General features: G+C 41.9%; 1 protein-coding gene across 1 annotated transcript; it reads left to right on the top strand.

Annotated features, from left to right (window-relative positions):
- The first annotated feature begins 229 nt into the window (after window positions 1-229).
- LOC138976291 (uncharacterized) lies at window positions 230-25,159 on the top strand. The gene is made up of 5 exons (XM_070349136.1): window positions 230-788; window positions 13,791-14,066; window positions 20,773-21,060; window positions 24,003-24,213; window positions 25,051-25,159. The coding sequence occupies exons 1-4, from the start codon at window positions 462-464 to the stop codon at window positions 24,189-24,191; spliced, it is 1,080 nt and encodes a 359-aa protein (XP_070205237.1). The 5' UTR covers window positions 230-461; the 3' UTR covers window positions 24,192-24,213; window positions 25,051-25,159.
- Window positions 25,160-25,657: the final 498 nt, after the last annotated feature.

The following is a 25,657-nucleotide window of genomic DNA, read 5'->3' as shown; positions in this document are numbered from 1 at the left end:
ACCTCTTCATTTAAAACCCGGGGTTTAAGCTGTAAACTGAGAGTGACCTCTTCATGTAATGCCTGGGATTTAAGCGGTACACTGCGTGAGACATCTTCTCACGATACTTGACGTGTAAGCTGTAAACTAAGAGTGAACTTTTCACGCAATGCATGGGGTTTAAGCGTATAAACCGAAGATGATCTCTTCGACCGAGTCTCAAGTTTTTTGCTGGCTACAAAGCAAAGCGAACAGTCGTCATTTGCGTCTTTCTCACATCGTCTCCAGAGGTGAAAGATTAGTATAGATCTCGCCGCCGAAGTGACTTCATCCGTTTTCCTCTGACAAGGTGGTCCACTTTTCTTCATGCACTGACTCCAACAATAGTTGTTGCAATTATAACAACAACGCCAACACCATCACCAAAAATAAAACAACAAAGGCCCACCGTTGTAACAACTGCAAGCACGTTCACCGTAAAGATGACGACAACGACAGCAACACTCCGCATGCTGCTGCTGATATGCATCAGCCTCGGCCAGATCCGACTGGTCACCATGCAAAGCACGAACGTGCCTGAAACCGGCGTGTACCTCATCACCATGGTAGCTGACCCCGACGGCAGAACGGACATGTTCCTGCAGCTCAACGGACGCGATGCTGGCTTCGTGGCCTACGGTCAAGGTGATGCTGTTGCAGGTCTGGTTGTGGCAGTACACCTCAAGGCTGGAACCAGAGTAAGCGCCAGGTACACTGGAAATACCCAAGGCGCCACCTCATTGGGTGTGGGCTTTGTGTCCTACGGAATTGTGAGTCAATATAATTATTATATATATTATATATATATATATATATTTTTTTTTTTTTTGGGGGGGGGGTGGTACCTCAGTTGCATGCAGGCTGCTATCACCCTTCTTTTTCTGCCTTTTTTTTTACAGGCGGGGAGCATCTTCCTTCATAGGTATTTTTTCTATCAATCAAATTCTTACAGTTTTAAATCCAGGTTTATAACTTAATAACGTATCGAGAGAAAAAATGTAATAAAAACAAACAAGTCATACCATTGAGGTTCTTCTATTTTTGTTCTTAACCTAATATCCTCTGGCAATGATTTGCTGAAAACTGCTCTAAAACTATGCCAAGAAAATAAACGAATAATTAATCAGCGAGTGGATTGCTTCGCCATGCATGCTCTTCTGTGTCGGGAGCCGGATTCCGTTCGTCATCATAGTTCATCTTGTCCCCCTTCGTCCGAGCATTGTGAAAACAATTATAAGATTCAGTATTGAATAAGGAATGTCAAAATTGATATGAATCACGTAGAATCTAATTTTCCCCATACCAGAAAGGGTGACATGGTCATGTGGGTTGTTTTTTTTCAAATGTGTTCTTAACTTGTTCTGAAAATATATTCAGAGAGACGTTGTCTTTGTTTTGATACACCAGACAGCTCATATATTTCTGTGCTTATTCAGTTTGGTGAATATAATATATACCAAGCATTTTTTACTTGATGTTAAAGTCGTGCTTTATCGTTTTACTAGTCGTGTTAATGGTCATCGTGTCTTTCCAGCATTTTGGGTTGGACCAGCACGGTTGGCCTAGTGGTAAGGCGTCCCGTGATCGGGAGGTCGTGGGTTCGAACCCCGGCCGGGTCATACCTAAGACTTTAAAATTGGCAATCTAGTGGCTGCTCCGTCTGGCGTCTGGCATTATTAGTCAGTCGGCTAAGGACCGTTTTGGTTACTTTTTGGCGTCACGTTAGCAAACACATTTTTCTGATAGATTTTAACACCACAACACTAAATCTAAAGTTTTGGGGCAATATTCCAAACCACCGGTGAGAAAAACGTTGGTTTGTGTGTATGTTTTCCTTCTTTGGCGTTACTATTCTTGTTTTGAGGGTTGGGTTCATAAAACGGACATAAAACTTAAACCGCTTGACAGAAATTCTATAACTGTAAATCATTCGAAAGGGAAGGCATTCATGTACACGTTTGTGCCACTTAAAATGACGTCATTATCTGTTTGTTTTTGTGAAATTGACAAGAAGAGCGGGGTAGTTGTTGCGCTGAGAAGGATAGCACGCTTTTCTGTACCTCTCTTCGTTTTAACTTTCTGAGCGTGTTTTTAATCCAAACATATCATATCTATATGTTTTTGGAATCAGGAACCAACAAGGAATAAGATGAAAGTGTTTTTAAATTGATTACGAAAATTTAATTTTGATAATAATTTTTATATTTTTAATTTTTAGAGCTTGATTTTAATCCAAATATAACATATTTATATGTTTTTGGAATCAGAAAATGATGGAAAATACGATGAACGTAAATTTAGATCCTTTTTAAAAAAATTTTTTTTTTTTACAATTTTCAGATTTTTAATGACCAAAGTCATTAACGAATTTTTAAGCCACCACGCTGAAATGCAATACCGAAGTCTGGGCGTTGTCGAAGATTACTTGACCAACATTTCAACCAATTTAATTGAAAAATGAGAGCGTAACAGTGCCGCCTCAACTTTAACGAAAAGCCGGATATGACGTCATCAAATACATTTATCCAAAAAAAGAAAACAACGTCTGGGGATATCATACCCAGGAACTCTCATGTCAAATTTCATAAAGATCGGTCCAGTAGTTTAGTCTGAATTGCTCTACACACACACACAGACACACACACACACACACACACACACACACACACACACACACACACACACACACACACACACATACACCACGACCCTCGTCTCGATTCCCCCCTCTACGTTAAAACATTTAGTCAAAACTTGACTAAATGTAAAAAGGAGGAATAATTGCAATCACACACACACACACACACACACACACACACTTACACACACACACACACGCACGCACGCACGCACGCATACAAACACGCACGCGCGCGCACACACACACACACACACACACACACAAAGACACATACACAAACATACCGACAAAATGACAGACATACACACAGTGAGACAAACCGACACAGAAACACGCACACATGCACGCACGCACTTATGTACGCTAACAAAGACGTAGAGATGCTTATAGAGAAACAATTACGCAACCAAAAAAACACACAGACAGACAAACTTCATTCTTGGTAGAGAAATGCATTTCTTTCTGTATTGCTTTCTCTTTAAGTGCATCTACCTCGCAGAGAGAGAGAGAGAGAGAGAGAGAGAGAGAGAGAGAGAGAGAGAGAGAGAGAGAGAGAGAGAGAGTGCAGAGTGAGAGAGAGACAGACAGAGAGACAGACAGACAGACACAGAGAGAAAGAGAGAGAGAGATAGACAGACTGATAGACAGACAGAGGGAGAGACAAACAGACGAACAGACAGACATAGACAAACACACAAACAGAGACACACAGACAGACTTCACTATTGTATGTGCAAGTAATTTTGTTAAACCACACGTTACGTTCACCACTGAACGTGTAACCATGTTAAACGTTACTATCTCTTTATATTAGTTTACTTGCATTGGAATCCTGGGGGGGGGGGGGGGGGGGGTATAAATGTATGTAACGCGCAATACATGCCTTTTAACTTACTAGAATTGGAATTTTCATTTAAAGACTAGCATAAGAGTGTGACACGTGGTTCATTCGTTATTACCTTATTACAAAAAGAAAAAGAGAACGGCACTGACGCTACCGGAAATAGAATTTATCAGTGAAATTCTACCATCAATTTAGTTATCGATGCGATGTAAATTATCCTAAAACTGTGGTATGATCACGACATCGTTTAGCATTTAGGATCAAATGGTGCCAATGTGTCCACAATGCACTAACCACAGACAACAGTTATACGCTTTACGTACATGTAACTCTCCAACTGACATTGTCTGCCACTTGAAACAAATGACTTTCGAAGGAAAATTAACTCCAATATATAAATATTATGTATGATTTTTAATAATTACTTGCACTTTTTGAAAATAAAGCTTTTTCTACGATAATGTGTTTACCCCCTAAATGTATAAGTCATCCGGTAGAAAAACCGGAAGTATCGTGTACTAAGCATATGTATATGTTTAAAAAGTTAATTGTGTTAATGTAGAACATCTTGCCTATGTATATGTTTAGGTTTTGAATACTTTAGGGGAAAAGCATAGCCATTATTCAGTCATCTTTAACTAACACCCCTAATCTCAGGGCCCATTTTGTTAGTGGGGGTAGGGTTTCAATCAGTCAAAAATCACTTTCATTCAATATTGTCTGCCATTTCAAATACATACACGTAACTGCACAATTTCTTGAATTTTAAGATGCTTTAACTGACTATACCAAGAAAACCTGCACTTTTTGTAGAATTAGTTTTTTGTCCATGATTTATCTTTAAAAATGTCAATTCTTACGACAAAAAATGCTAACAGTTGCCTCACCAGACGACACGTACCTACGACGTGAATCGTGTCTGCCAATTAAAATGCATATATTTTGAAATAAGGGGAATCATAACATATTTCACTGTAAAGTGTCTCACTCTAATATCTTCTGGGTTCATGGTGTATTTGGTTAAGTGAATTGCAGATAAGGTTTTTTGAAAATGACAGCTATACATATATTTTATTAAAACTGAAACTGGTGGAGTGAAAAACAGACCTGTTTTGAAGAAGTCGTACTAAAATCATTTATGGCCTTGAACTTCATAGTTTGCGTGTTATCTTTTAAAGAAAACACGTTTTCATCACTAACAATGACCTAATTTACACATACATATCGGTCGGTCATAGTCGCGTTTGTTTTAGAGAGGTAGTGTACAAAATGTCGTTTTGTACGTTTAAATTACATGTCCATTATTTTAGTCATATATCAATCAATAAGTAAATGCGCATACTTTTATTAAACGTTACTTTCACTTTAAGATCGCTTCTAACATTTAGTATAATTTCTGACAAATGCATGCTATGTAATAAATTGATAATATTATGGACGCCATGTGGTAAAACCGGAAGTTGAATTATTTTGCGATAGCAAAATCCTTTTACAATGATCACTTTCCTTTTATATTGAGCTGATCTTTAACGTTATGGGTAAAAATCTAACAGATTGAACCAAATTATCCTTTTTCAAGCCTGTGTATGTGTAAACTCTTTTTTGCTTCGACCCGGTTCGGTTTTCGGAGTTGATTCAGAATCATCCATTATTTATCTTATATGTCTGTTGTTGTCCTCGGTAAATTAACAATTGTTGATGTAAAATAATTCTAGCTGTTAGAATAATCAATTTTCAAGATGTTTTTGATTGCGGTTTCAACCAGGCGTTCTGTTAGCTATACATATCGATTGAGAAAATGTCATTTCCTGTTTTGTCGTCCGCATGTTATACAGATGTTGTTAAAAATAAAACTGTGTATACGAATTAGGCATTTTACTTGCTGTCTGATGGCAACAATCTTTAGCTTTCGTTTAAGGTATAATTTGCTTATATCCGTATGCAGTCAAGCGGTACATGACGTTTTTGTGTAACCTACCCCCTGCGTCATGGCTGCATTTTTGCAGAATATGGGTCATGTTACAAAAACGCTTCTCATTCTTAGGTGGTTGGGTTTAGCCATTTGTCGTTTACCGAACTGTGGCTGCAAATAAAACGAACTTTCCAAAAAACATAATATCTAATGTGACCACCAAAAGTAACCCTCCCACTATAGCCAGCCAGGTGACTATATGGGGTTAGTGCTAGGACTGGTTGGTCCGGTGTCAGAATAATGTGACTGGGTGAGACATGAAGCCTGTGCTGCGACTTCTGTCGTGTGTGTGGCGCACGTTATATGTCAAAGCAGCACCGCCCTGATATGGCCCTTCGTGGTCGGTTGGGCGTTAAGCAAACAAACAAACAACATTTTGTGTTGGTTGTTTCAGTCAGCGTCATTTTGTTGTTGCCATCATACATGTCACTTCTGTTTGCGTACACAACTGTTTGTGTTTCTTAAAAGAGTGTGAATGATCATTATTTGGAGAGAATATTAATTGCGATGTGAAAAATGAAATAAAAGCAAAAGCATAATACATGTAGAAAAAAAAGAAGAAAGGTGAACTGTCCTTGTGTTAAGTTGTATGTTGAAGAGACGTAGAACAGAGCTGGTAATCTTAGTTTGCATTTCGTTTCGGTAAATAAGAGTAAAGCAGTCTCACTCTGTTATCATTATCCGGTCTGGAGTTTGTAGATTATGTTGCCGATCGATTTGTATTGTGTGTCAATTATGTTGTCATTATCCGGTCTGGAGTTTGTAGTTCATGTTGCCGATCGGTTTGTATTGTGTGTCAATTATGTTGTCATTATCCGGTCTGGAGTTTGTAGTTCATGTTGCCGATCGGTTTGTATTGTGTGTCAATTATGTTGTCATTATCCGGTCTAGAGTCTGTAGTTCATGTTGCCGATCGATTTGTATTGTGTGTCAATTATGTTGTCATTATCCGGTCTAGAGTTTGTAGTTCATGTTGCCGATCGATTTGTATTGTGTGTCAATTATGTTGTCATTATCCGGTCTAGAGTTTATAGTTCATGTTGCCGATCGATTTGTATTGTGTGTCAATTATGTTGTCATTATCCGGTCTAGAGTTTGTAGTTCATGTTGACGATCGATTCGTATTGTGTGTCAATTCTTTAATCTTCAACTGCAAGTGCTGAACTCCACCTGTGTATCTTACAACTGCTGCAATCAATTGACTGCCTGTCCAGTTAGTGAAGCAGGTTGCCTGTCTCTTTGAAATGGGCCGTCCCCTTGTGTCCGATGGTCAGGCCCGGGTAGCCTGCAGAAGGCGTTAAGCTATGTGCCTCCTGCCTGACTCGGGTGTCTTGGATAGTCTGAGAAGTTTCGAGTATGTGTGATTTCCTTTTTATAAGGGAGAATCAGTCAAGCTGCCAACCGGGGGCCCGGGTAGCTCGGGTGGTAGAGCACCTGATTTGTGATCGTTAGGTCGCAGGTTCGAATCCGGGCCGGGACGGACACGGGTTAACTTTAAGTGCAGACCCAGAGACGGTATCTATCTCCCAAGACCTCGGTCTTTCTGCCATAAGTGCAGATGGCTGATATCACCTGAACACGCATACACTTGTGTAACTCATTTAAAGTCGGGTTAAAACCCGAGAACATGCCCCTATTAATGGCCCTGCCGTAAGGGCGTAAAACTTGAATTTCTCTCTCAGCTGCCAACCGGACTGGTACGTGTTCGCCTCCTTCCACCCCGCATCCCACCCCCCCCCCTTCCTCTTGCCTATAACCAATATATATAGAGAATACTACATGGCTTGCTGTGTCGTACCATATTTACACGAGTTGTTTTTTTAAATATTGAACTGCGAGCGAAAGCGAGCTGTTCACTATTTGAAAAAGCAACGAGTGTAAATCTGGTACGGAACAGCAAGCCATGTAGTATTCTGTTTATCCTACATACTGTACTTACGTGTATTTTACTGAAAATGTCCTGCATTCGAGGCAGCTAAATTGAAGACGTTTGTTTTAGAACCTCGATCTCTTCTAAAGCCTCGTGCAATCTATTACGTCAAAGCAAAGAAACGTCACTCTGAAAGTGTGGCGTGACGTGTTAGTTCTAAAGATTCATCGAGGGTAATTAGCGAGCACAATTTGTGTTTCTATAATGACGTTTGTCTCGGTGACTTTGGCATCATAAGCAGTGGAAAAACAGGTCCCTGCCAGACTTGCTTGACATGACCTCATTTACATGATATACACACGTGTGATTTGAACGATTATTATCTCACGGGTGTCTCTCTCACGTATGTAGGATAAATGTGTTAACTGTTCGGAATGTTGTGGTCAATCAGATTTTGATTGAATGGATGAATGCTATCTGCTTTCCAAGATAAAGTTTCATTGAGTCTATTCATGCTAGAGGGTAAAGGAGAACGTTCAGAGACACGGGCGAGTGAGGACGTGGTTTTGTAGTGTGCTCTGATGAACAAGATGCAGTTCACTTTGTATTGAGTCTTATGGCCACCCGGCTGCGAAATTGTTTTTCACACGTCAGTTACGGGCGTTCAATCCTGAAGGCTGGTTCCGAGTAACTACGAACGTAATCGGAAGTTCCGATGTTTACCAAGTCAACTCAACTCTCAACTCAACTCAACTCAACTCAAATTTTATTGGCTTCAATTTTCATAGAAGAATTTGTCTTGCGCTTGGGAGAAAATAAGAGTATAACATATAAAAACAGCATTCATATCACATTTCATGTATCACACACAGTAATCACTAGTATAAGCCTACAATTATCACATTTGTACCTGTATCATACATGCAAATAAATAGTATCACATTTCCACGTATCACACACAATATATACATTATCCTTGCGTCATCCAGAGATACTGTACAGATCTCTGCGTCATCTTTATGCAAGCAGCTTCGGAGATTTCAAAATGTTTGCTGTGTGCAGCACATGTTCAACGACAACATCTAATACGGATATTTTGGATGTTTTGAAGGAAATAACTTATTTTTCTTGTCGTAAAACTTAAATACACCCTCTAATTAAAAAGCGTGCACTCGTATAGGAGCCACAAACCGCATGCGTACTGGCACACGCTGATGCTGGTGCTTCTGACTGTACACTGTTACAGCTTAGATCTAACTGAACTTGATCACGTTAGATCAGCAGTGCTATTCCGTCGCGATATAACCTTGTAGCTCAGTTGGTAGAGCACTGGACTTGTGATCGGAAGGTCGCAGGTTCGAATTCGGGCCGCGAAGGACACGGGTCAACTTTATGTGCAGACCCAGAGACGGAAGCCATGTCCCACCCCCGTGTCATCACAATGGCACGTAAAAGACCTTGGTCATTCTGCCATAAGTGCAGGTGGCTGAATACACCTAAACACGCAGACACCTGGGTAGCGCGACTCCGTTGCTGCTAGCTTTCCACTGGGAGGAAGCGACCCGAATTTCCCAGCGATGGGACAATAAAGTAATGAAAATAAAATGAAAAATGAAATGAATGGTTGAAAACGACGTTAAACACCAAATAAAGAAAGAAAGAACAGTGCTCATGATTATTTTGTAGAAACTAAAAAGGCACTCGGAGTCCAGTAACAACATTATTGAAGTATCTGTGAATGTGATTCTGGCAATTAAATGGGAACTCTGGTGTACAAGAGGTCTAAAAAGTGTAAACAGGTTGTCTGCAGTAAAACAACAGCACCGTTTTACTGGATAGTTCTGCAGGCTGGGAGTTTGTAAGCCTCAGCATGGATTGAGCGAGTGCTGAGTGCAATTCGTTTCGCTCTATCGTATCAATTCACACATTGACCCTGCAGCAGTGACGATCATCTCTAGATTGCATTCGGCAAAGTTCGTCGCTCGGATTACACTCATTCCAGCGCTACCGTGTACTGGGTTAGCCGCGAGACACGAACGACAACTCTAATCGATAAGCATCCGTACACATCGGAAATTCCGTTTACGTTCGTAGCTACTCGGAAATAGCCTTCGGGATTGAAAGCCCGTAACTGACGTGGGAAAACAAATTTCGCCACCCGGCTTCAGTCGGGTCGGCGGAGAGGGGAGAGAAGAGAGACACAGGAATAAAGAATGCCATGTCGGTAACTTTCTGCTGCTATTGTCTGGTGTTAGTGGATACATAGAGAATAAACAGAATACTACATGGCTTGCTGTGTCGCACCAGATTTACACGATTTTTTTTTTTTTAATATTGAACTGCGAGCGAAAGCGAGCTGTTCACTATTTGAAAAAACAACGCGTGTAACTCTGGTACGAAACAGCAAGCCATGTAGTATTCTGTTTATCCTACATACTGTACTTACGTGTAATTTACTGAAAATGTCCTGCTGTCGAGGCAGCTAAATTGAAGACGCTTGTTTTGGAACCTCGATCTCTTCTAAAGCCTCGTGCAATCTATTACGTCAAATCAAAGAAATGTCACTCTGAAAGTGTGGCGTGACGTGTTAGTTCAAAAGATTCATCGAAGGAAATGAGCGAGCGCAATTTTTTTTCTTCTATAATGACGTTTGTCTCGGTGACTTTGGCATCATAAGCAGTGGAAAAACAGGTCCTTGCCAGACTTGCTTGACATGACCTCATTTACATGATATACACACGTGTGATTTGAACGATTATTATATCTCACGGGTGTCTCTCTCGCGTATGTAGGATAAAAAGCAAGACGTGTAAAAAAAATATGTGGGAGCATAGGTCTTGACGAATACTTAGCGGCTTTACGCATATGTGCAGAGCATACGAACAGTGTAACCTCAAACATGCTCACGGGGGATAACCGGTCAAAGGCCGAACAGAAGCCGAAGGCCGCTCATGACACGTGTGAAGGCAAGTTTTGTCTGTTTTCTAGGTATTGTTTGATTTATGTCGGGATTTAAGGTAAGCTACTGATTCAGCGATGACTAAATTTGTTTCTCGATGCATGAAAAGTCAGGGAGCGATTGATATTTGCCCGTAAATAGCCTTCAAAGCTGAAAATGTCCGCGATCGAGCACCGGAAATGGCTGTTCGATGGGTTTTGCAAGTAGAAATGTGCTTTATTTCACCAAATCAGCTCGTATTTGGTATGGGTACGGGTTTCTAGAGGACGAAGGAGTCATAAGAGGTGCAAAGAAGTGCTATTTGGGAGTGGAATAAATCTTACGAGACAGTAGACAAGAGAAGGTCATATTTGAGAGACGCGCGTAGGCCGATTGTCTTTCCGACAAGCGAATGATACAGCAGATTAATCATTCGTTTTGACCAGAAACCTAGTCTCTAGTTTTTATGAATGAGTTTTTTAATTAAAACAATCACGAGAACTCTCTCGCTTACCCTTAAATCTTTATCCTTGTAAAATAAAGTTATCTCTCTCTCATAGTTTCTTTTTGGCCTGTTGGCAAGTCTTCTCTCACTCGTTGAAATAATAGAAAACTGTTGATAACACATGGTACCCGGGTGGAGTGGGGGGGGGGGGGGTAAGTTAGCGCAAGGGCAGCTGATGGCAGTGCCATTTGATGTCTGATTCGATCGCGGGGATGCATCGGCCGTAGTTGTTTTTTATTTTTTTTGGGGGGTGGCGGTGGGGGGGGGGGGGTGGAGTGGCAGCAGATGTTGCCTGGAAGCGTCGTTTTGCACTCTGTGTCTCTGCCCGGGTTTGGGGAGGGGGTGGGGGTGGGGGGGGGGGGGTGGCTATTAACGGTTGCCCCTCCATGTCTACTCACCGGGGAGGGGGAGGGGTGTGCCACGGCAAGGAATTGTACGCCTTGCAAGAAAGGGTGAGGGGGCAGCCGCGGACTCTGCCGCTGGTAACTTTGTAGGCCAGCCGACTAAAGAGGAAACTCTCCAAAGTGATGTATGGCAGCATAGTAGCACCAAAAGTAAAATTACTCATTTCATTGCATGATGTCTTATACAAGCACATGTTAAGACAAGCAATTGTAATATACATGTGAGTCTTAGTAATATCCACACATTATACATTTACTAAAATCTCCAGAAGTTACAAATATCTGTGATAATATAAATGTATGCGCATTTCCTGTAGCCGTTTCTGTTTGTTTTTTAGATCATGCAGAAAAATGGTTTTTACAAGGAGTAAGATCCGAGAAAACCACCGGCAAATACACCCTGGTGCATTCTCTGTAGTCAGGCAAACCTGACGCCCACAAGAAGTGGACCTACATGTTTGAAAAACAACAACACTTTTGTGGGTTGAATTAGATACTTTCTGCTGCAGTTATAGAAGTAAATATACTTTTGGATAATTTTGCTGACTGCATAACAGCCTCAAACGTTAGAAATAGTCATAGTTGTGCGTTTATATAGGTAATTCTGCATTGATATTTATACATGTCATTGGTAATTAGTAAATTATCAATGTGGAAGTGATATATGTAATTTTTACTTGTGTCGCAATTATGCCGTCATACTATGGTGTCCCCTCCACTGAGGCCAGGGATCTCACCCCCAACCCCCCCCCCCCCCAGTTCCCCCCCATGGTATCAGTGCCCCCTTAGGCCTCATGTTTACACATTACATGATTAGTGTGCTGGAGACGTAAAGAGCAGATGTTCTCTTGTGTCTCTCTCACGGCTGTTTCTTTCAGCCTGCATGCCCACACTCAGTTTCCCGAAACTTTCCCTGCTGCCAGCGAGCGCTGATAAGCGCAGCGACAGCCCAGGCCGGAGTTCTAAAATTACCACAGCGTGGGAAAGCGATAACAGCGGTTGTGTGACACAGGCATATCACAGCTGGGAAAACGTGTACTTTTTGTTTGTTACCTTTACTTATCGTCTCGTTTGTGTAGCTATTGCAAAACGGACACCAGCTGAGAGAGGACATTCTGACCTACACATCGATGCTAAACACGATGTGAATGGTTTTCAAGAGTCTGCACCACAGAGAGTTTGAATAAAGAGGAAAAATCAGGGCTGAGTCGTGTGTTTGATTGTGTGTGTGAGACATGCAACATTTAAACGACAATAGAGATCGAACTATAGTTCTCACAACAAGGAAACATACATGCTGACAAAGTTTAGCTTGCCTTAAATAAGAACAACTGACCTGTATTTAGGCATCCTGATGGGGGGTAGTTGTAGCGGGGCTCAGAAATAGGTCACTGACACGCTAGAGACTAGGTTTCTGGTCAAAACGAATGATTAATCTGCTGTATCATTCGCTTGTCGGAAAGACAATCGGCCTACGTGCATCTCTCAAATATGACCTTCTCTTGTCTACTGTCTCGGAAGATTTATTCTACTCCCAAACAGCACTTCTTTGCACCTCTTATGACTCCTTCGTCCTCTAGAATCCCGTACCCACACCAAATACGAGCTGATTTGGTGAAATAAAGCACATTTCTACTTGCAAAACCCATCGAACAGCCATTTCCGGTGCTCGATCGCGGACATTTTCAGCTTTGAAGGCTATTTACGGGCAAATATCAATCGCTCCCTGACTTTTTATGCATCGAGAAAGAAATTTAGTCATCGCTGAATCAGTAGCTTACCTTAAATCCCGACATAAATGAAACAATACCTAGAAAACAGACAAAACTTGCCTTCACACGTGTCATGAGCGGCCTTCGGCTTCTGTTCGGCCTTTGACCGGTTATCCCCCGTGATGCTGGTCTTGACGCGTGGGAATTGTTCAGCGTAATGGGCATAATATACCTGCGCAGTTTCAGCGGCACAGACGAAGCACGGCCTATTATTTATGCCGCGATAGGGATTATGACGAGTATTTGGCCTGTTTTCCTTTTATGCAACGTGTAGCGGGCTGGGATAATCTGCAGTGCGTCGTCAGTCCTGCTGAAGTTACATGTGAGTGGAGCTCCTAACGCTACGACTGATATTGTAAGTCTGTGCGTATGACAGCGTGTCGAAGAAACAAAACTTCTTACAACTCTTTCTGAAGACCCTCACACGCCGCTGTTACAACGAAGTACTGAACCCGAACAATGTATGCTTTGTATTCTAAGTTACAGCGCCTACACACGAGGAACAAAAAGCGCGATAGTTTTGTGTTTTAAGTCGTTTCCTTCCGTTGACCTTGCGTTGATTTTCAAGGGACATAACTACTTACTGGACCAAGAGTAATACCTAATATACTGGACTCGCAACGGTATTACTCTTAGTTTATTATCTCGCTTGCAGTCACTCCCTGTTTACTCCGTACTTACTGGACTGTTCACGAAGCGAGTTCATTTAGGACACTGAGCTTGTATTTTAGGATTTTAAAAGCTCCAAAAAATAGAGTAAATTTTCTTTCTTAATTTTGATCAATTAACGACTTAAAGTGTCCGCTTCCCCCACTTGTTGTTACAGAGATTCATAACGCTACGCTGCACCGGGCAATCCTCTGGCAACGTCGTAAACTTCGACCGGCGTTTCCTGTCAAACCCCTGGGAATGGACTCCCTGGTTTCTCACTGCAGAACATATAAAAATCCTAACGAGTGGGATTTACTGGGTGGCTGCAAGACCCGACTGTGGCAACAGTGCTGTCAATCTGGACGTTGGACCCGGACTTTTCAACGTCTTCTGTGACGGTGACAAAGCCGTCTCCGCATCTGGAGCATTCTACTTGAAAGCTGGAAGAAAAGTAAGTTTGAACGGGTGTGCTGGTTGGAAAGAAGGGTTAGGACGGGGGGAGGGGGGGGGAGGGATGGGAGGGGGAGGGGAGGAGGGAGCAACTTTGAGTGTTGCTTATTTATTTCGTTATTTATTTTTAGTTTTTAGTTTTTAGTGACTAAATGTTTTCAGATAGGAATCCTTTCCTCCCGATCCCATTCCTTGTTTTTCATTCATTCATTCACGTATTGCTATCTTAAAGCTAAAGGAAACAATTCAGCTCTCCGCTACGGTATTTGGTATATATATATATAATATACATATTTGTATAGGTTACAACACTCGTGGTTTTTTATATGGCTTGTATTTCAGTCAAGACCCAGCGCATGAATATCATCGGGAGACACGAGCCTCTGGCGAGTGGCTCTCGATTGATATTCCCGCTGGGTCTTGACTGAAATACAAGCCATATAAAAAACCACGAGTGTTGTAATCTGTATATCCCATTCTACCATCAAACACAAAGTGTGGACTACTAGCGGCACTGTTGCGATCTGTGCAGGGTAAAACAGTGTTGCCAGCGAGACTTAGCCCTTTTGCAACCTTAAACTAAGTGACCGTCGCTGAAAAAATAAAACGAATGAGTGCATCGATAAGTACGCGGTAACACTACTTTCAGACCATTTAAAAGCTTTAAGTAAAGGTTCATAAGTTGCAAGAAAGTAATGAAGTCGTATAGAAATTAATTTAGTTGAAGCGCACAATTCTTTTGTTTTGCGTTTCAGGTCAGCAGAACGGGCGAAACGGGTTTGGGACCCATTTGGCTTACTCGATTCAGAATCGATTCCACGTTGTTTTTCTCGAACGTGTGTAATTAGGCTTATTGACAGAGAAGCAAATTTTAGGGAACAAATTAATATGTAGGTTTAGATTTAACCATTTGCTCCCTATTTGAAATGTATCTACGTGATAAACTGTTTTGCGAGTGTGTTTGCATGGATGAACTTAAACTGGTATGGGTGTGAGGAAAACGCGACCGACACGTCTGTCACCGCCGATTGATTGCATTTTGAAGGAATATGACTGGATTACGGAAAAATGCACACATGTTAAGTTCTTGTATACCTTCATCGCCAATGTGGACTTACTTCAGAGCCAGGCAAAAGAGTAGACATGCTCGCAAAACACGTGAAACAGCCGATGTTTGATAGCGAAGCCCAACCGTGCCAGGTAAAGGACGCTTCTCGGTCTCGCTGCGCATGTCACCAGTGACAGTGTTGTTGCTTTGAGTTTGACTAACAAACTCGAAACTGTCATTTAAAACATGGGCCAAATGTGTATTGATTGTGTGATTAGTCTATGTGACAGGGCTTCTATTATCTGTGCTCCCTAGCTTCTGTCAGTTCCCACACCGACACTGCCAGAGAAACTGAAGACGCACACCAAAACACACTACTGACAGATTCTCAAAAGTCGTCTGCTAACGATGCAAGGGAGGGTACTCGTGTTTTTGTTTTGGTTCGCTAGCATCTGGTTATCTTGTAAGTTGAATGTTCGTTTTTTTCGACCTGCATTGCTTTCATAATGAAAGAAACGTTTGCTTATTGCATCTCATACATCAGATCAGTTCTGAGATTCATTTTTGCGTGCAACTGATATGGTTTTCTGAGCCGTGCAATACGATTTTGGAACTTCATACAAATGTGTCACATTGTTCGGCGCGAGGTCAAAGGTCCGGAGGAAAGTAGTTCTTTGCCCAAATCGGAATCTGCACTATCATATATTTTTTTGAGTCTATGATGTATTTATTGAGCTATAAAAATACAACATATATACCCATACTGAAGTAACAGAGACAAAGAAGGGAGGTCATGGGATATATCCTCCCTTCTTTGTCTCTGTTACTTCTGTTACGTATCGCAAGGTAATCTAGACCTGAGGAGGACCATTGTATTTGTACCTAGACCAGACACGTATTTCGACACTATTGTGTCTCATCAGTGGTCAGGTGGTACTGATGGCGAGAGTTGTCAACCCATGGTATCCAACTAAGAAGCAAACCATTCTCTGAATGGTAGCTTCTGTTGGCATGGGAGACTACCCTCATCTGACAACCCCAAGAGGATATCTGTGAAGGGAAACACTTTGATTTAAGGCCAAAGTGTAGAATTGATATTTATTAAGAAAGAATTTAGAAATTTAGACAAGTTTTAACCAAGAAATTAGGTTAAAACAAGGGAAATTTGAAAAAGCCTAAAGGGAGGTAACTCTGTACCAGACTGCAGATCCAGAAATGGATACGCGAACAAGTTAGATCTAATTTTGAAAAGGTTAAACAGGAAAAGCGGTCAACTTTTCACTGCTGTTCAACACAGGACTTGGTAAAGAAGAAGTTTTCTGCTTTATTCAATTGGATCGCTTTAAAGGCGATGCAACTTTCACGGTGACCACATTATAAAACATCAGAAATTGTGAAAGAAACAATTGAAAGTCAGCAGAGACTTTCTTCCGAGATTTGTTAAAATCTCTTAGCAGAGATGGAGAGAGAAGTAAGTATTCCTTCACAGACAGCCTATTGGGAGCATCAGACCCTCCTCAAGGGGGACCGAGATTTACAGAGCAAAGTCCCTTTGTGGGGGACGTATCGCAAGGTAATCTAGTCCTGAAGAGGACCATTGTATTTGTACCTAGACCAGACACGTGTTTCGACACTATTGTGTCTCATCAGTGGTCAGGTGGTACTGATGGCGAGAGTTGTCAACCCATGGTATCCAACTAAGAAGCAAACCATTCTCTGAATGGTAGCTTCTGTTGGCATGGGAGACTACCCTCATCTGACAACCCCAAGAGGATATCTGTGAAGGGAAACACTTTGATTTAAGGCCAAAGTGTAGAATTGATATTTATTAAGAAAGAATTTAGAAATTTAGACAAGTTTTAACCAAGAAATTATATATATATATAGAATGACGTCAAGAGCGAGAATGCATAGAAATTATACATGAGCAAGGGAGATCATCCTTTACTCTGTGTGTGTCTCCACCGTCTACATTCCAACTGGTGGAATTTTGAAAGCAGGGAGCACACTAGAGGTAATGGAAGAGGTGGGGGGTGGGGGTAAGAATTAGATCTAGAAAGAACTCTTCACAGACAGCCTACTGGAGAATCAAACCCTTTCGGAGCCGATTGCAATGTTCACTGAACAAGAATAACCCGAGGAGAGTTCCACAACCTCAATGGATTGGGAATTCCCCGTAAGTGCATTTAAGGGCATTCTCATAGAGTGCTGAACCTGAAAAGGTCCGTTTTTGTTTAGCCAAGACTGCTACCGGTTTCGAACTGAGAAGCACTCTATGAGAATGCCCTTAAATGCACTTACATGTATATATATATATATATATATATATATATATATCCGAGGAGGGTCTGATTTCCCTAATAGGGCTGTCTGTGAAGGGACACATAAATTTTGTTAATTCCTCTCTCTTTTGCTTTGCTAAGAGATTTTAACAAATCTTAGAAGAAAGTCTCTTCGACTTTCAATTGTTTCTTTCACATTTTCTATATACAGGGTGGTCCACTAAAAGTGCCCTATTTTCTTGTTGATCTCATTTTTCACTGCGAAGAGAGATTTAGAAAATGTCTCCGCAAAACAATAGCAGAATCATGGCAAATGATGTCTTGCAAATTTGGTTGAAATTGGTTTGTCCTTAGTAGTTGGTAATCTGCTCTACCCAAGGTCCTCTTCGTACAAGAACTGCTGCAACACGAACGTTGAAATTGTCCATGACTGGTCCAATCATGTCAGCTGTCAGCTTTCATGCGCCTGATTTCCCTTCTAATGTCGTCCTACAGAGCTGCCAGGGTCTAGGAATTGTTGCCGTATATTCTGTCCTGGGTACTCCCACAGAAAGTAGTCGGGTGGGTTGCGATCAGGGGAATAAGGTGGCCAAGGGAAGTCAGTGCGTCGTGAAATGAGCCTATCGCCAGGAAAGAGGAGGCTGGAAAGAGAATAACTGGATAATGTGTTGCTGTAAGATTATTGTTACGTTATTTTGTTAGAATGTGTTGTATTTGGTACCCCTTCACTGCCCACCCCGTATGTAATACGTGGTCATTTTCTGTTTATCGTACGCCCATAACCGTATCTCATACGTGGGATTTGTGTCAACAACATTTCAGGACATTTCTGAAAACTAAATGGGAGGTAACCACTGTCTAAGTACTTGTAGGGGTTCTAAACACAGTTCTTTCCCATAGACCGTTCGGATAAGTTACTACCACTGTGGCAGTGAAGGGGTTAAATAGTATGGTTTTATTCATAGCTGACATGTTTTGCGCGGAGAGCATATTTTACTTAGGTTTGCGCTATATAAGCTGTCATTATTAGTATTATTATTATGAGTTATTTCTAATATGCTGACTGTTAGCAAATGATAACAGACATGTCGAGAAAAAAGATATCAAGCATGAGCCGTTTAGGCGAATGCTGATATCGTTTGTGAAACATGTCTGTTTAATTACCGTTTAATTCGACCAAAAGAAATTTCGAAGCGACCCCGCGAATAAGGCAAGAACAGCCGCAATGGGAACTTGAGCGCTCTTACCTGATTATGCCTGTCAGTCAAAGAATTCTCGTGACCTAGGTCAGCCAAGCAGAGTAATACAACTGACGTGATGAATATTCACAGGTCAAATGCGTTTGACACACAACAATCTTACAAGATAAACCATGTTGAACATGCGTTTCGCTTGCTTCGCTTTTTCTTGCAGAACACAGAGCGACAGATTTAGAACCGACTCCAGACGGATGGGAAGTGACGTAACGATACATTTATCCCAAAGCGAGTGACGCAATTTCACTTGATGTTTCCAAACTTTGATAAAAAAAAACGCTCGCGCTGGACCCGAGTACTCTTCAGACATTCACACACACACACACACACACACACACACACACACACACACACACACACACACACACACACACAAACACACACACACACACACACACACACACACACAAACAGTAACACTAACACATGTGCACAAAATGAATCGAACCCGGATCACTTTGGCCATAGACTCTCTCGTGCTCTCTGTCTCTCTTTCACCGAGACCAAACCCTGCATTGTAATTTCTTTGCCGAGACCATTTCCCCACCCGTTGTCTGGCTTGCACTGAAATCATGCTTTTCTCGTCACTGCGTGACGTGTTCGCCGCCCAAGTCTGCCCTTTAGTTCAGGCTGTTCGCAAAGCGACCAGCCTCCCACCGCAAAAACTCCCACCGTTAAGAGTGGTGTTTGTGATTTATTTGGCATTTAGGTCCCAGGTAACATTATGAAGTTTTAATACGATCAATCGGACCTATTATCAAGTTAGTGTATCAACTTTTGAACGAACTGCGCCCAGTAGTTTCCCAGCAAGAAGCTGTTAAGTCGAGAGAGACACACACACACAATTAAAGTCTGCAGGACCCTAGTACTGCGTACTCGGGGATAATTTAGATTTAAAGTGAGCGGGTCGGCATTGGACACTCAGAGGATGGGCGGTGCAATTCCATTTGACCTTTCCTTGGGGATATCCCGTACTAAAAATAGAATCTGGGATTGTTGAAAAGCTGTTCAATTTTCAATACACGACTCAAAACCTTTGGGATAAATCAACAAGTCGCGTTAGGCGAAATTACTACATTTAGTCAAGCTGTCGAACTCACAGAATGAAACTGAACGCACTGCATATGTTCACCAAGACCGTATAGCATCATCAGTCCCCGGCTCGAGGAAAAGGCAGTAAAACTGACAAGCAAATACAGCGCCGTACCGGTTGCGCTGAGCAGGATACCACGCTTTTCTGTATCTCTATTCTTGTTAACTACCTCAGCTTGTTTTTAATCCAAACATTACATATCTATATGGTGTGGGTTTTTTTAATCAGGAACCGACAAGGAATAAGATGAAATTGTTTCTAAATCGAGAGTCTGCATGAAGTGGAATCTTGAATCAAATCCCTCGCCGAACGTGGGGATCGCACCTATGCCGATAGCAACAACTAGTTTCTATGCCAGTGTCGCTACTGATCTTCCCGCCCTAATTTGGCCAGGTTTTTACATGGAATGATATCATCCCTCCACTTGGTCACATACCCCCCCCCCCAAAAAAAAACAAAAAAAAAACTCGTTGATGTCTGTGCACACTGAGACTTGTTCTGGTTTTTGTTGCTTTTTAATAAATGAATATCGCAAAAGTCACCTGATGTGGGCATGTGACTCAAGGGGAGGGGGAGCGAGAGGGGATAGAGCGGGGAAGGGGCGGGGGGGGGGGTTACCTCATGTTACCACTTGACCAGATCTGAGTTAGTGAGCCGAACTGTGCTTGTAAGCGAGCAGCTTAACCTTCAACAATTGAGCATACGTAGGCCAACAGCATTCATTCATTTGTGACCCTCCACCACGAAATGAGTCGCATGTCACCTCGCGCGGTTCTGCGCTAGGCTTAATATAAGTCCGGGGAGTGTCTGGTAAAAGTGTGAGGGTCACCTTAGTCACAGGCTTATAACTCATACAGTTTTCGCTCTTTTCTAAAACGGGTTTCACCACTGGATAGAGCATAACAAACTCGTTAGGAAAATGTAAAAATATGAACATCATGCAAAGGTGACATTCGACTCATTCCGTGGTGGAGGGTCACATTTCTGAGCTCACTCACCCATTCCTATGATAATCATGCACTTCACAGCTCAAAGTAACCTTCACGTCCGGGAGTTACCTGCAAGGCGGCACCTCCTTCTCCTACGTAATTCTAGAAGGTAACCAGCTAAAGTACATCAAACATACCCATCACATAGCCTTCACCGGCTGGGCGGCTGCTGGCATACAGTGGAGGAAAGAAAAGCTCAGCTTCAGCAAAGCAAGGCCCGCCGACTGGGGTTACATCTACAACTCTGCAGAGCGTACATGGACCATCCCCACGACTGGTAGCTACATCGTGTCTATGCGAGGAGACCCTGATGGCAACACCCTGAAGGTGAAAGCTGAAAGATTAGTTTTGTTCCAAATACCATTGTCCCGACTACGAGCAACTGTGTGTGTGTGTGTGTGAGTGTGTGTGTGTGTGTGTGTGTGTGTGTGTATGTGCGGGTGCGTGTGCGTGCGTGTGTGTGTGTGTATGTATGTGCGGGTGCGTGTGCGTGCGTGTGTGTGTGTGTGTGTTTGTGTGTGTGCTCTAGCTCGTGTGCACTGTGTGCGTGTGTGTGTGTGCTCTAGCTCGTGTGTACTCTGTGCGTGTCAATTGATTGTGGTTAACCAGGGGTGTCGTTTGGGTCGGCCCTTCGGCCAATCGCCGATATTTTATTTTTACTTTGGCCGAAACTTGCATGTCCCTATCGGCCAAATGTCCGAAGAGTATTCGCCTAAATCGGCCAAAGTTTGTCCAGTTTATTGTGTTGGTCAGCCAAAGTTTGTCCAGTTTTTGTATTGGTCAGGCTTTGATTGCTAAACATGCTGCCGATGCACTTAGTCAACTGACTGACGTTTATTTCCTTCGCGAATACCAAAACCGAAACATCAATGTTTTGAACGGAAGACATTGCCAAAAAAATATAGATGCCAGAGTGACCACAATCTCAGCGTTTGCGTTCGCCGGTTCGCGATAGTTTATCAGTCAGTCAGTGCTTTCGATTTGGATTTGAACATCATGTCGCAACCAAAAAAGAAAAAAAAAACACTAATTGGCCAATGTTTGCTACCCTTCACCAAGGTAACTGATTCCGGACAAAATGACAGGTACACCGCGAATGTGGACAGTGTCAGTGTGAGTGGTAGTAGTGTTGTCGAGTCGATCGAAGCAGACAACATAGCAGACGATAGTCACCGCGAATCGAAATCTGCTGAGCCAGAGAATGAAAAACGTCCTCCAAATCGTGGTTTCCAAGCAAAATGGCTCACCCTACACGGTTTTTGAGTCACTTGAGAAAAAGTGACTCTATGTAATCGGTCAGTGTTAGTCTCGGCCGGCCGGCCGTCCGTAGACACCACCTTAACGTTGGACTTTTCTCGGAAACTATCAAAGCGATCGGGCTCATATTTTGTTTAGTCGTGACCTCCAATGACCTCTACACTTTAACGATGGTTTCGTTGACCTTTGACTTTTTCAAGGTCACAGGTCAGCGTCAAAGGAAAAATTAGACATTTTATATCTTTGACAAAGTTCATCGGATGTGATTGAAACTTTGTAGGATTATTCTTTACATCAAAGTATTTACATCTGTAGCCTTTTACGAACGTTATCAGAAAAACAAGGGAGATAACTAGCCTTTTCTGTTCGGCAACACACAACTTAACGTTGGGCTTTTCTCGGAAACTATAAAAGTGACCGGGCTCAAATTTTATGTGAACGTGACTCATTGTGTTGTGAATAGCAATTTCTTCCTGTCCATCTGATGCCTCATATAATATTCAGAACTGCGAAAGTGACTCGATCGAGCGTTTGCTCTTCTTGTTTATTGATGTTTTACCAGTCATGTTTCCCAAGGCTTGTCAAGATTAGCACAAGATTGGAAGAGTTTTACTTTCAAGAAATTAAAGTTAAAGGTTTGAAAAAAATACAGAGAACTGATGTAATTAAATCAGCAAAGCTGATTGTTTCATTTGCAGTAAGCAACATATAATCCAGGGGTGGGGGTGGGGGGGGGGGGGGGGGTTGGGGGTGTTGCGGGGGTTCCGGACCAGCCCCCCCCCCAAAAAAAAATGTGTCTGTGAATTGTATTTTGTGTTTCTGTCTGTAAAGCTGGGGGAAGAGTTGATTGTTTAATTGTCACAGTATGCGACATGTCTTCCTTCTAACCATACTATATGATGTCGGCAGCAGATATCAGTGAAGATAAATTGCCATTATTTAATACTAACGTTAAAAGAAATAATGAGTGGCTGCTGACACACCAGTTGATTATGTTTAAAATCAAGGATAAGCCTCAAATTGTTTATAAAATAGCTAAAATTCTTTAGCTTCAGGAGGGCTTTGCTCCCCAGACTCCCCAACGGGACCCTGGACCCCAGTTGTACCCCCCCCCCCCCCCTCTGGCTTAACTGCTCCGCCTCTGTAATCCGTGTTCTTATGTATGTATTGGTGTTCCCCTCTTGAGTCTTGTGCTTCAATGTTGCGGTGACTTTGTATGAGCCAAAATAACAGCCAACGTGTGTGTGTGTGTGTGTATGTGTGTATGTGTGTGTGTGTGTGTGTGTGTGTGTGTGTGTGTGTGTGTGTGTGTGTGTGTGTGTGTGTGTGTGTGTACGTGTGTGTATGTGTGTGTGCGTATGTGTGTGTGTGTGTGTGTGTGTGATTTGATTGTACATATCTTGTCCAAGGTGCATACAGCAGTGCAACAGCACTTTTAATGTATGCTTGTGTATTCGCTTATTGCATTGATGTCTATTTTTCCATATTTTGATGCGACATTTACTGCACGGTGTGCTGATTTGTATATATATATCTCCCCTCCCGCACCCAGCCATTGTAAAGCGCTTTGAGCTGTAAAGAAGCGCTATATAAATGTTCTATTGTCATTATTTAAGTTACTGAGACATCACATTTTTTATTTCCTGTTATCTTTCATTCTGAGCACATGTTTAGGGTAAACATGACATATCTATATATTTGTATTAATTCAGGAGAAGATTTGTTAACCTTATTCTGAAAATTCGATTATAATGGCAAACTAGTTAACTAATGTTAAGCTTTCAAGCTGAAATGCAATCCCATAGCCCGGACTTCGTCGAAGATTGCTTTACCAAACTTTCAATCAATTTGGTTGGAAAATAGGGGTGTGACAGTACCTCCTCAACTTTCACAAAAAGCCTGATATGTGCAAGTGAGTGTGTGGGAGAGAGAGGCGATTTGTCCTCCGCGGGGGGTATGCATGCAGTGCCTTGGCATTGCACTTCTACTTAATCATTATTATTGTTATTAAGGTAATTTTCTACAAGAACAACAACAAGTACCTGTTCGCTTGGTACAACGAAAATCGCACCAAGAGCGGCCAGGCCGGGGTCTTCCAGTTCACCAAGGGCGACAAGCTGTTCATGGTCAATGAATACGGGAGGTACGTGGGCAAGGAGACCTTCATGTCCATCGCTCTGCTGTGGGTAGCGTCCGAGTGAGAGCCACGCCGCGCTGTATCAGGTGCGCTTGTCAGCATCATTAATCATCATTGTCGTCGTCGTCATTATCATTGTGTTCCTCTTCCTCCTCCTCGTCATAATCGTGTTTGACTATCTTGTTATTATCAATAATCATCATCTTATCATCATTATTCATCATCGTCGTCATTATCATTGTGTTCCTCTTTCTCCTCCTCGTCATACTCGTTTTTGTCTATCTTGTCATCATCCTTAATCATCATCGTCGTCAGTATCATTGTGTTCCTCTTCCTCCTCCTCGTCATAATCGTTTTTGACAATCTTGTTATTATCAATAATCATCATCGTATCATCATTAATCATCATCGTCGTCATTATCATTGTGTTCATCTTCCTCCTCCTCGTCATAATCGTTGTTGACTATCTTGTCATCATCAGTTATCATCATCGTCGTCAGTATCATTGTGTTCCTCTTCCTCCTCCTCGTCATAATCGTTTTTGACTATCTTGTCATCATCAGTTATCATCATCGTCGTCAGTATCATTGTGTTCCTCTTTCTCCTCCTCGTCATAATCGTTTTTGTCTATCTTGTCATCACCATTAATCATCATCGTCGTCAGTATCATTGTGTTCCTCTTCCTGTTCATCCTTGTCATAATCGTTTTTGACTATATTTCCGTGTGTTTGCTTATTTGGGTTGTTTTTGATAATTATTATGAGTGCATTTAACACAGTTATGACAAGAACAGCTTGAAAAAAAATCCGTCAGTAGCCAACTATTCCATAGGATTATTTCTCTAAGTTCAGATATGTTGCTGTTTTTCAGTGTATCGCCTTTTATGATGTTAACCAAGATACGTATCATACTTTCTCTTTCAGGCAGTACCACCTACGTCGATGCATCATTCTAACAGACATGAAGTTCGCTGAGGGTAGTATTACACCTGTTTTAGCATTTGAACATAATACAAAAAATGTCTTCATGCAATGCACCAGTGTTGGGTATTCTGTGACTGAAAATTGTCAGTGATATGTGTGTGTGTGTGTGTGTGTGTGTGTGTGTGTGTGTGTGTGTGTGTGTGTGTGTGTGTGTGTGTGTGTGTGTGTGTGTGTGTGTGTTTGCTGAACAATCCAGGATATGTTTCATCAAAGGAATAACGTATTCTTTCGAATCAGTTTCACTTTGCGGCGGAAATATCTGCTGCCTTAAAATCGTTGGCCTTTATATTCTGAGGAATACAATTATTTTTTGAAGAGTTGCCTTTTAAAAACGTGTTCAGGGCGCGCCAGACTTTTGAAACGTCTTTGCTGTTACCCACAAGTTTATTCAAATATGATCGCTTCGCGTTTCTTACAAGATGCTTTACTCTGTTACGCGCTTTTTTTATAATCTTCAAATAATGTGTTTGTCTTTAACTGGTCGCGATACGCCATGCATTGCTTTGACAATATCAATGGTTAACCAGGGAAGAAGTTTAGGATGTCT

Source organism: Littorina saxatilis, linkage group LG9, assembly GCF_037325665.1.
Source record: "Littorina saxatilis isolate snail1 linkage group LG9, US_GU_Lsax_2.0, whole genome shotgun sequence".
In the NCBI taxonomy this organism is placed as follows: domain Eukaryota; kingdom Metazoa; phylum Mollusca; class Gastropoda; order Littorinimorpha; family Littorinidae; genus Littorina; species Littorina saxatilis.
Note: the sequence above shows the minus strand (reverse complement) of the source record. Positions and strands in the feature narration are given on the sequence as shown.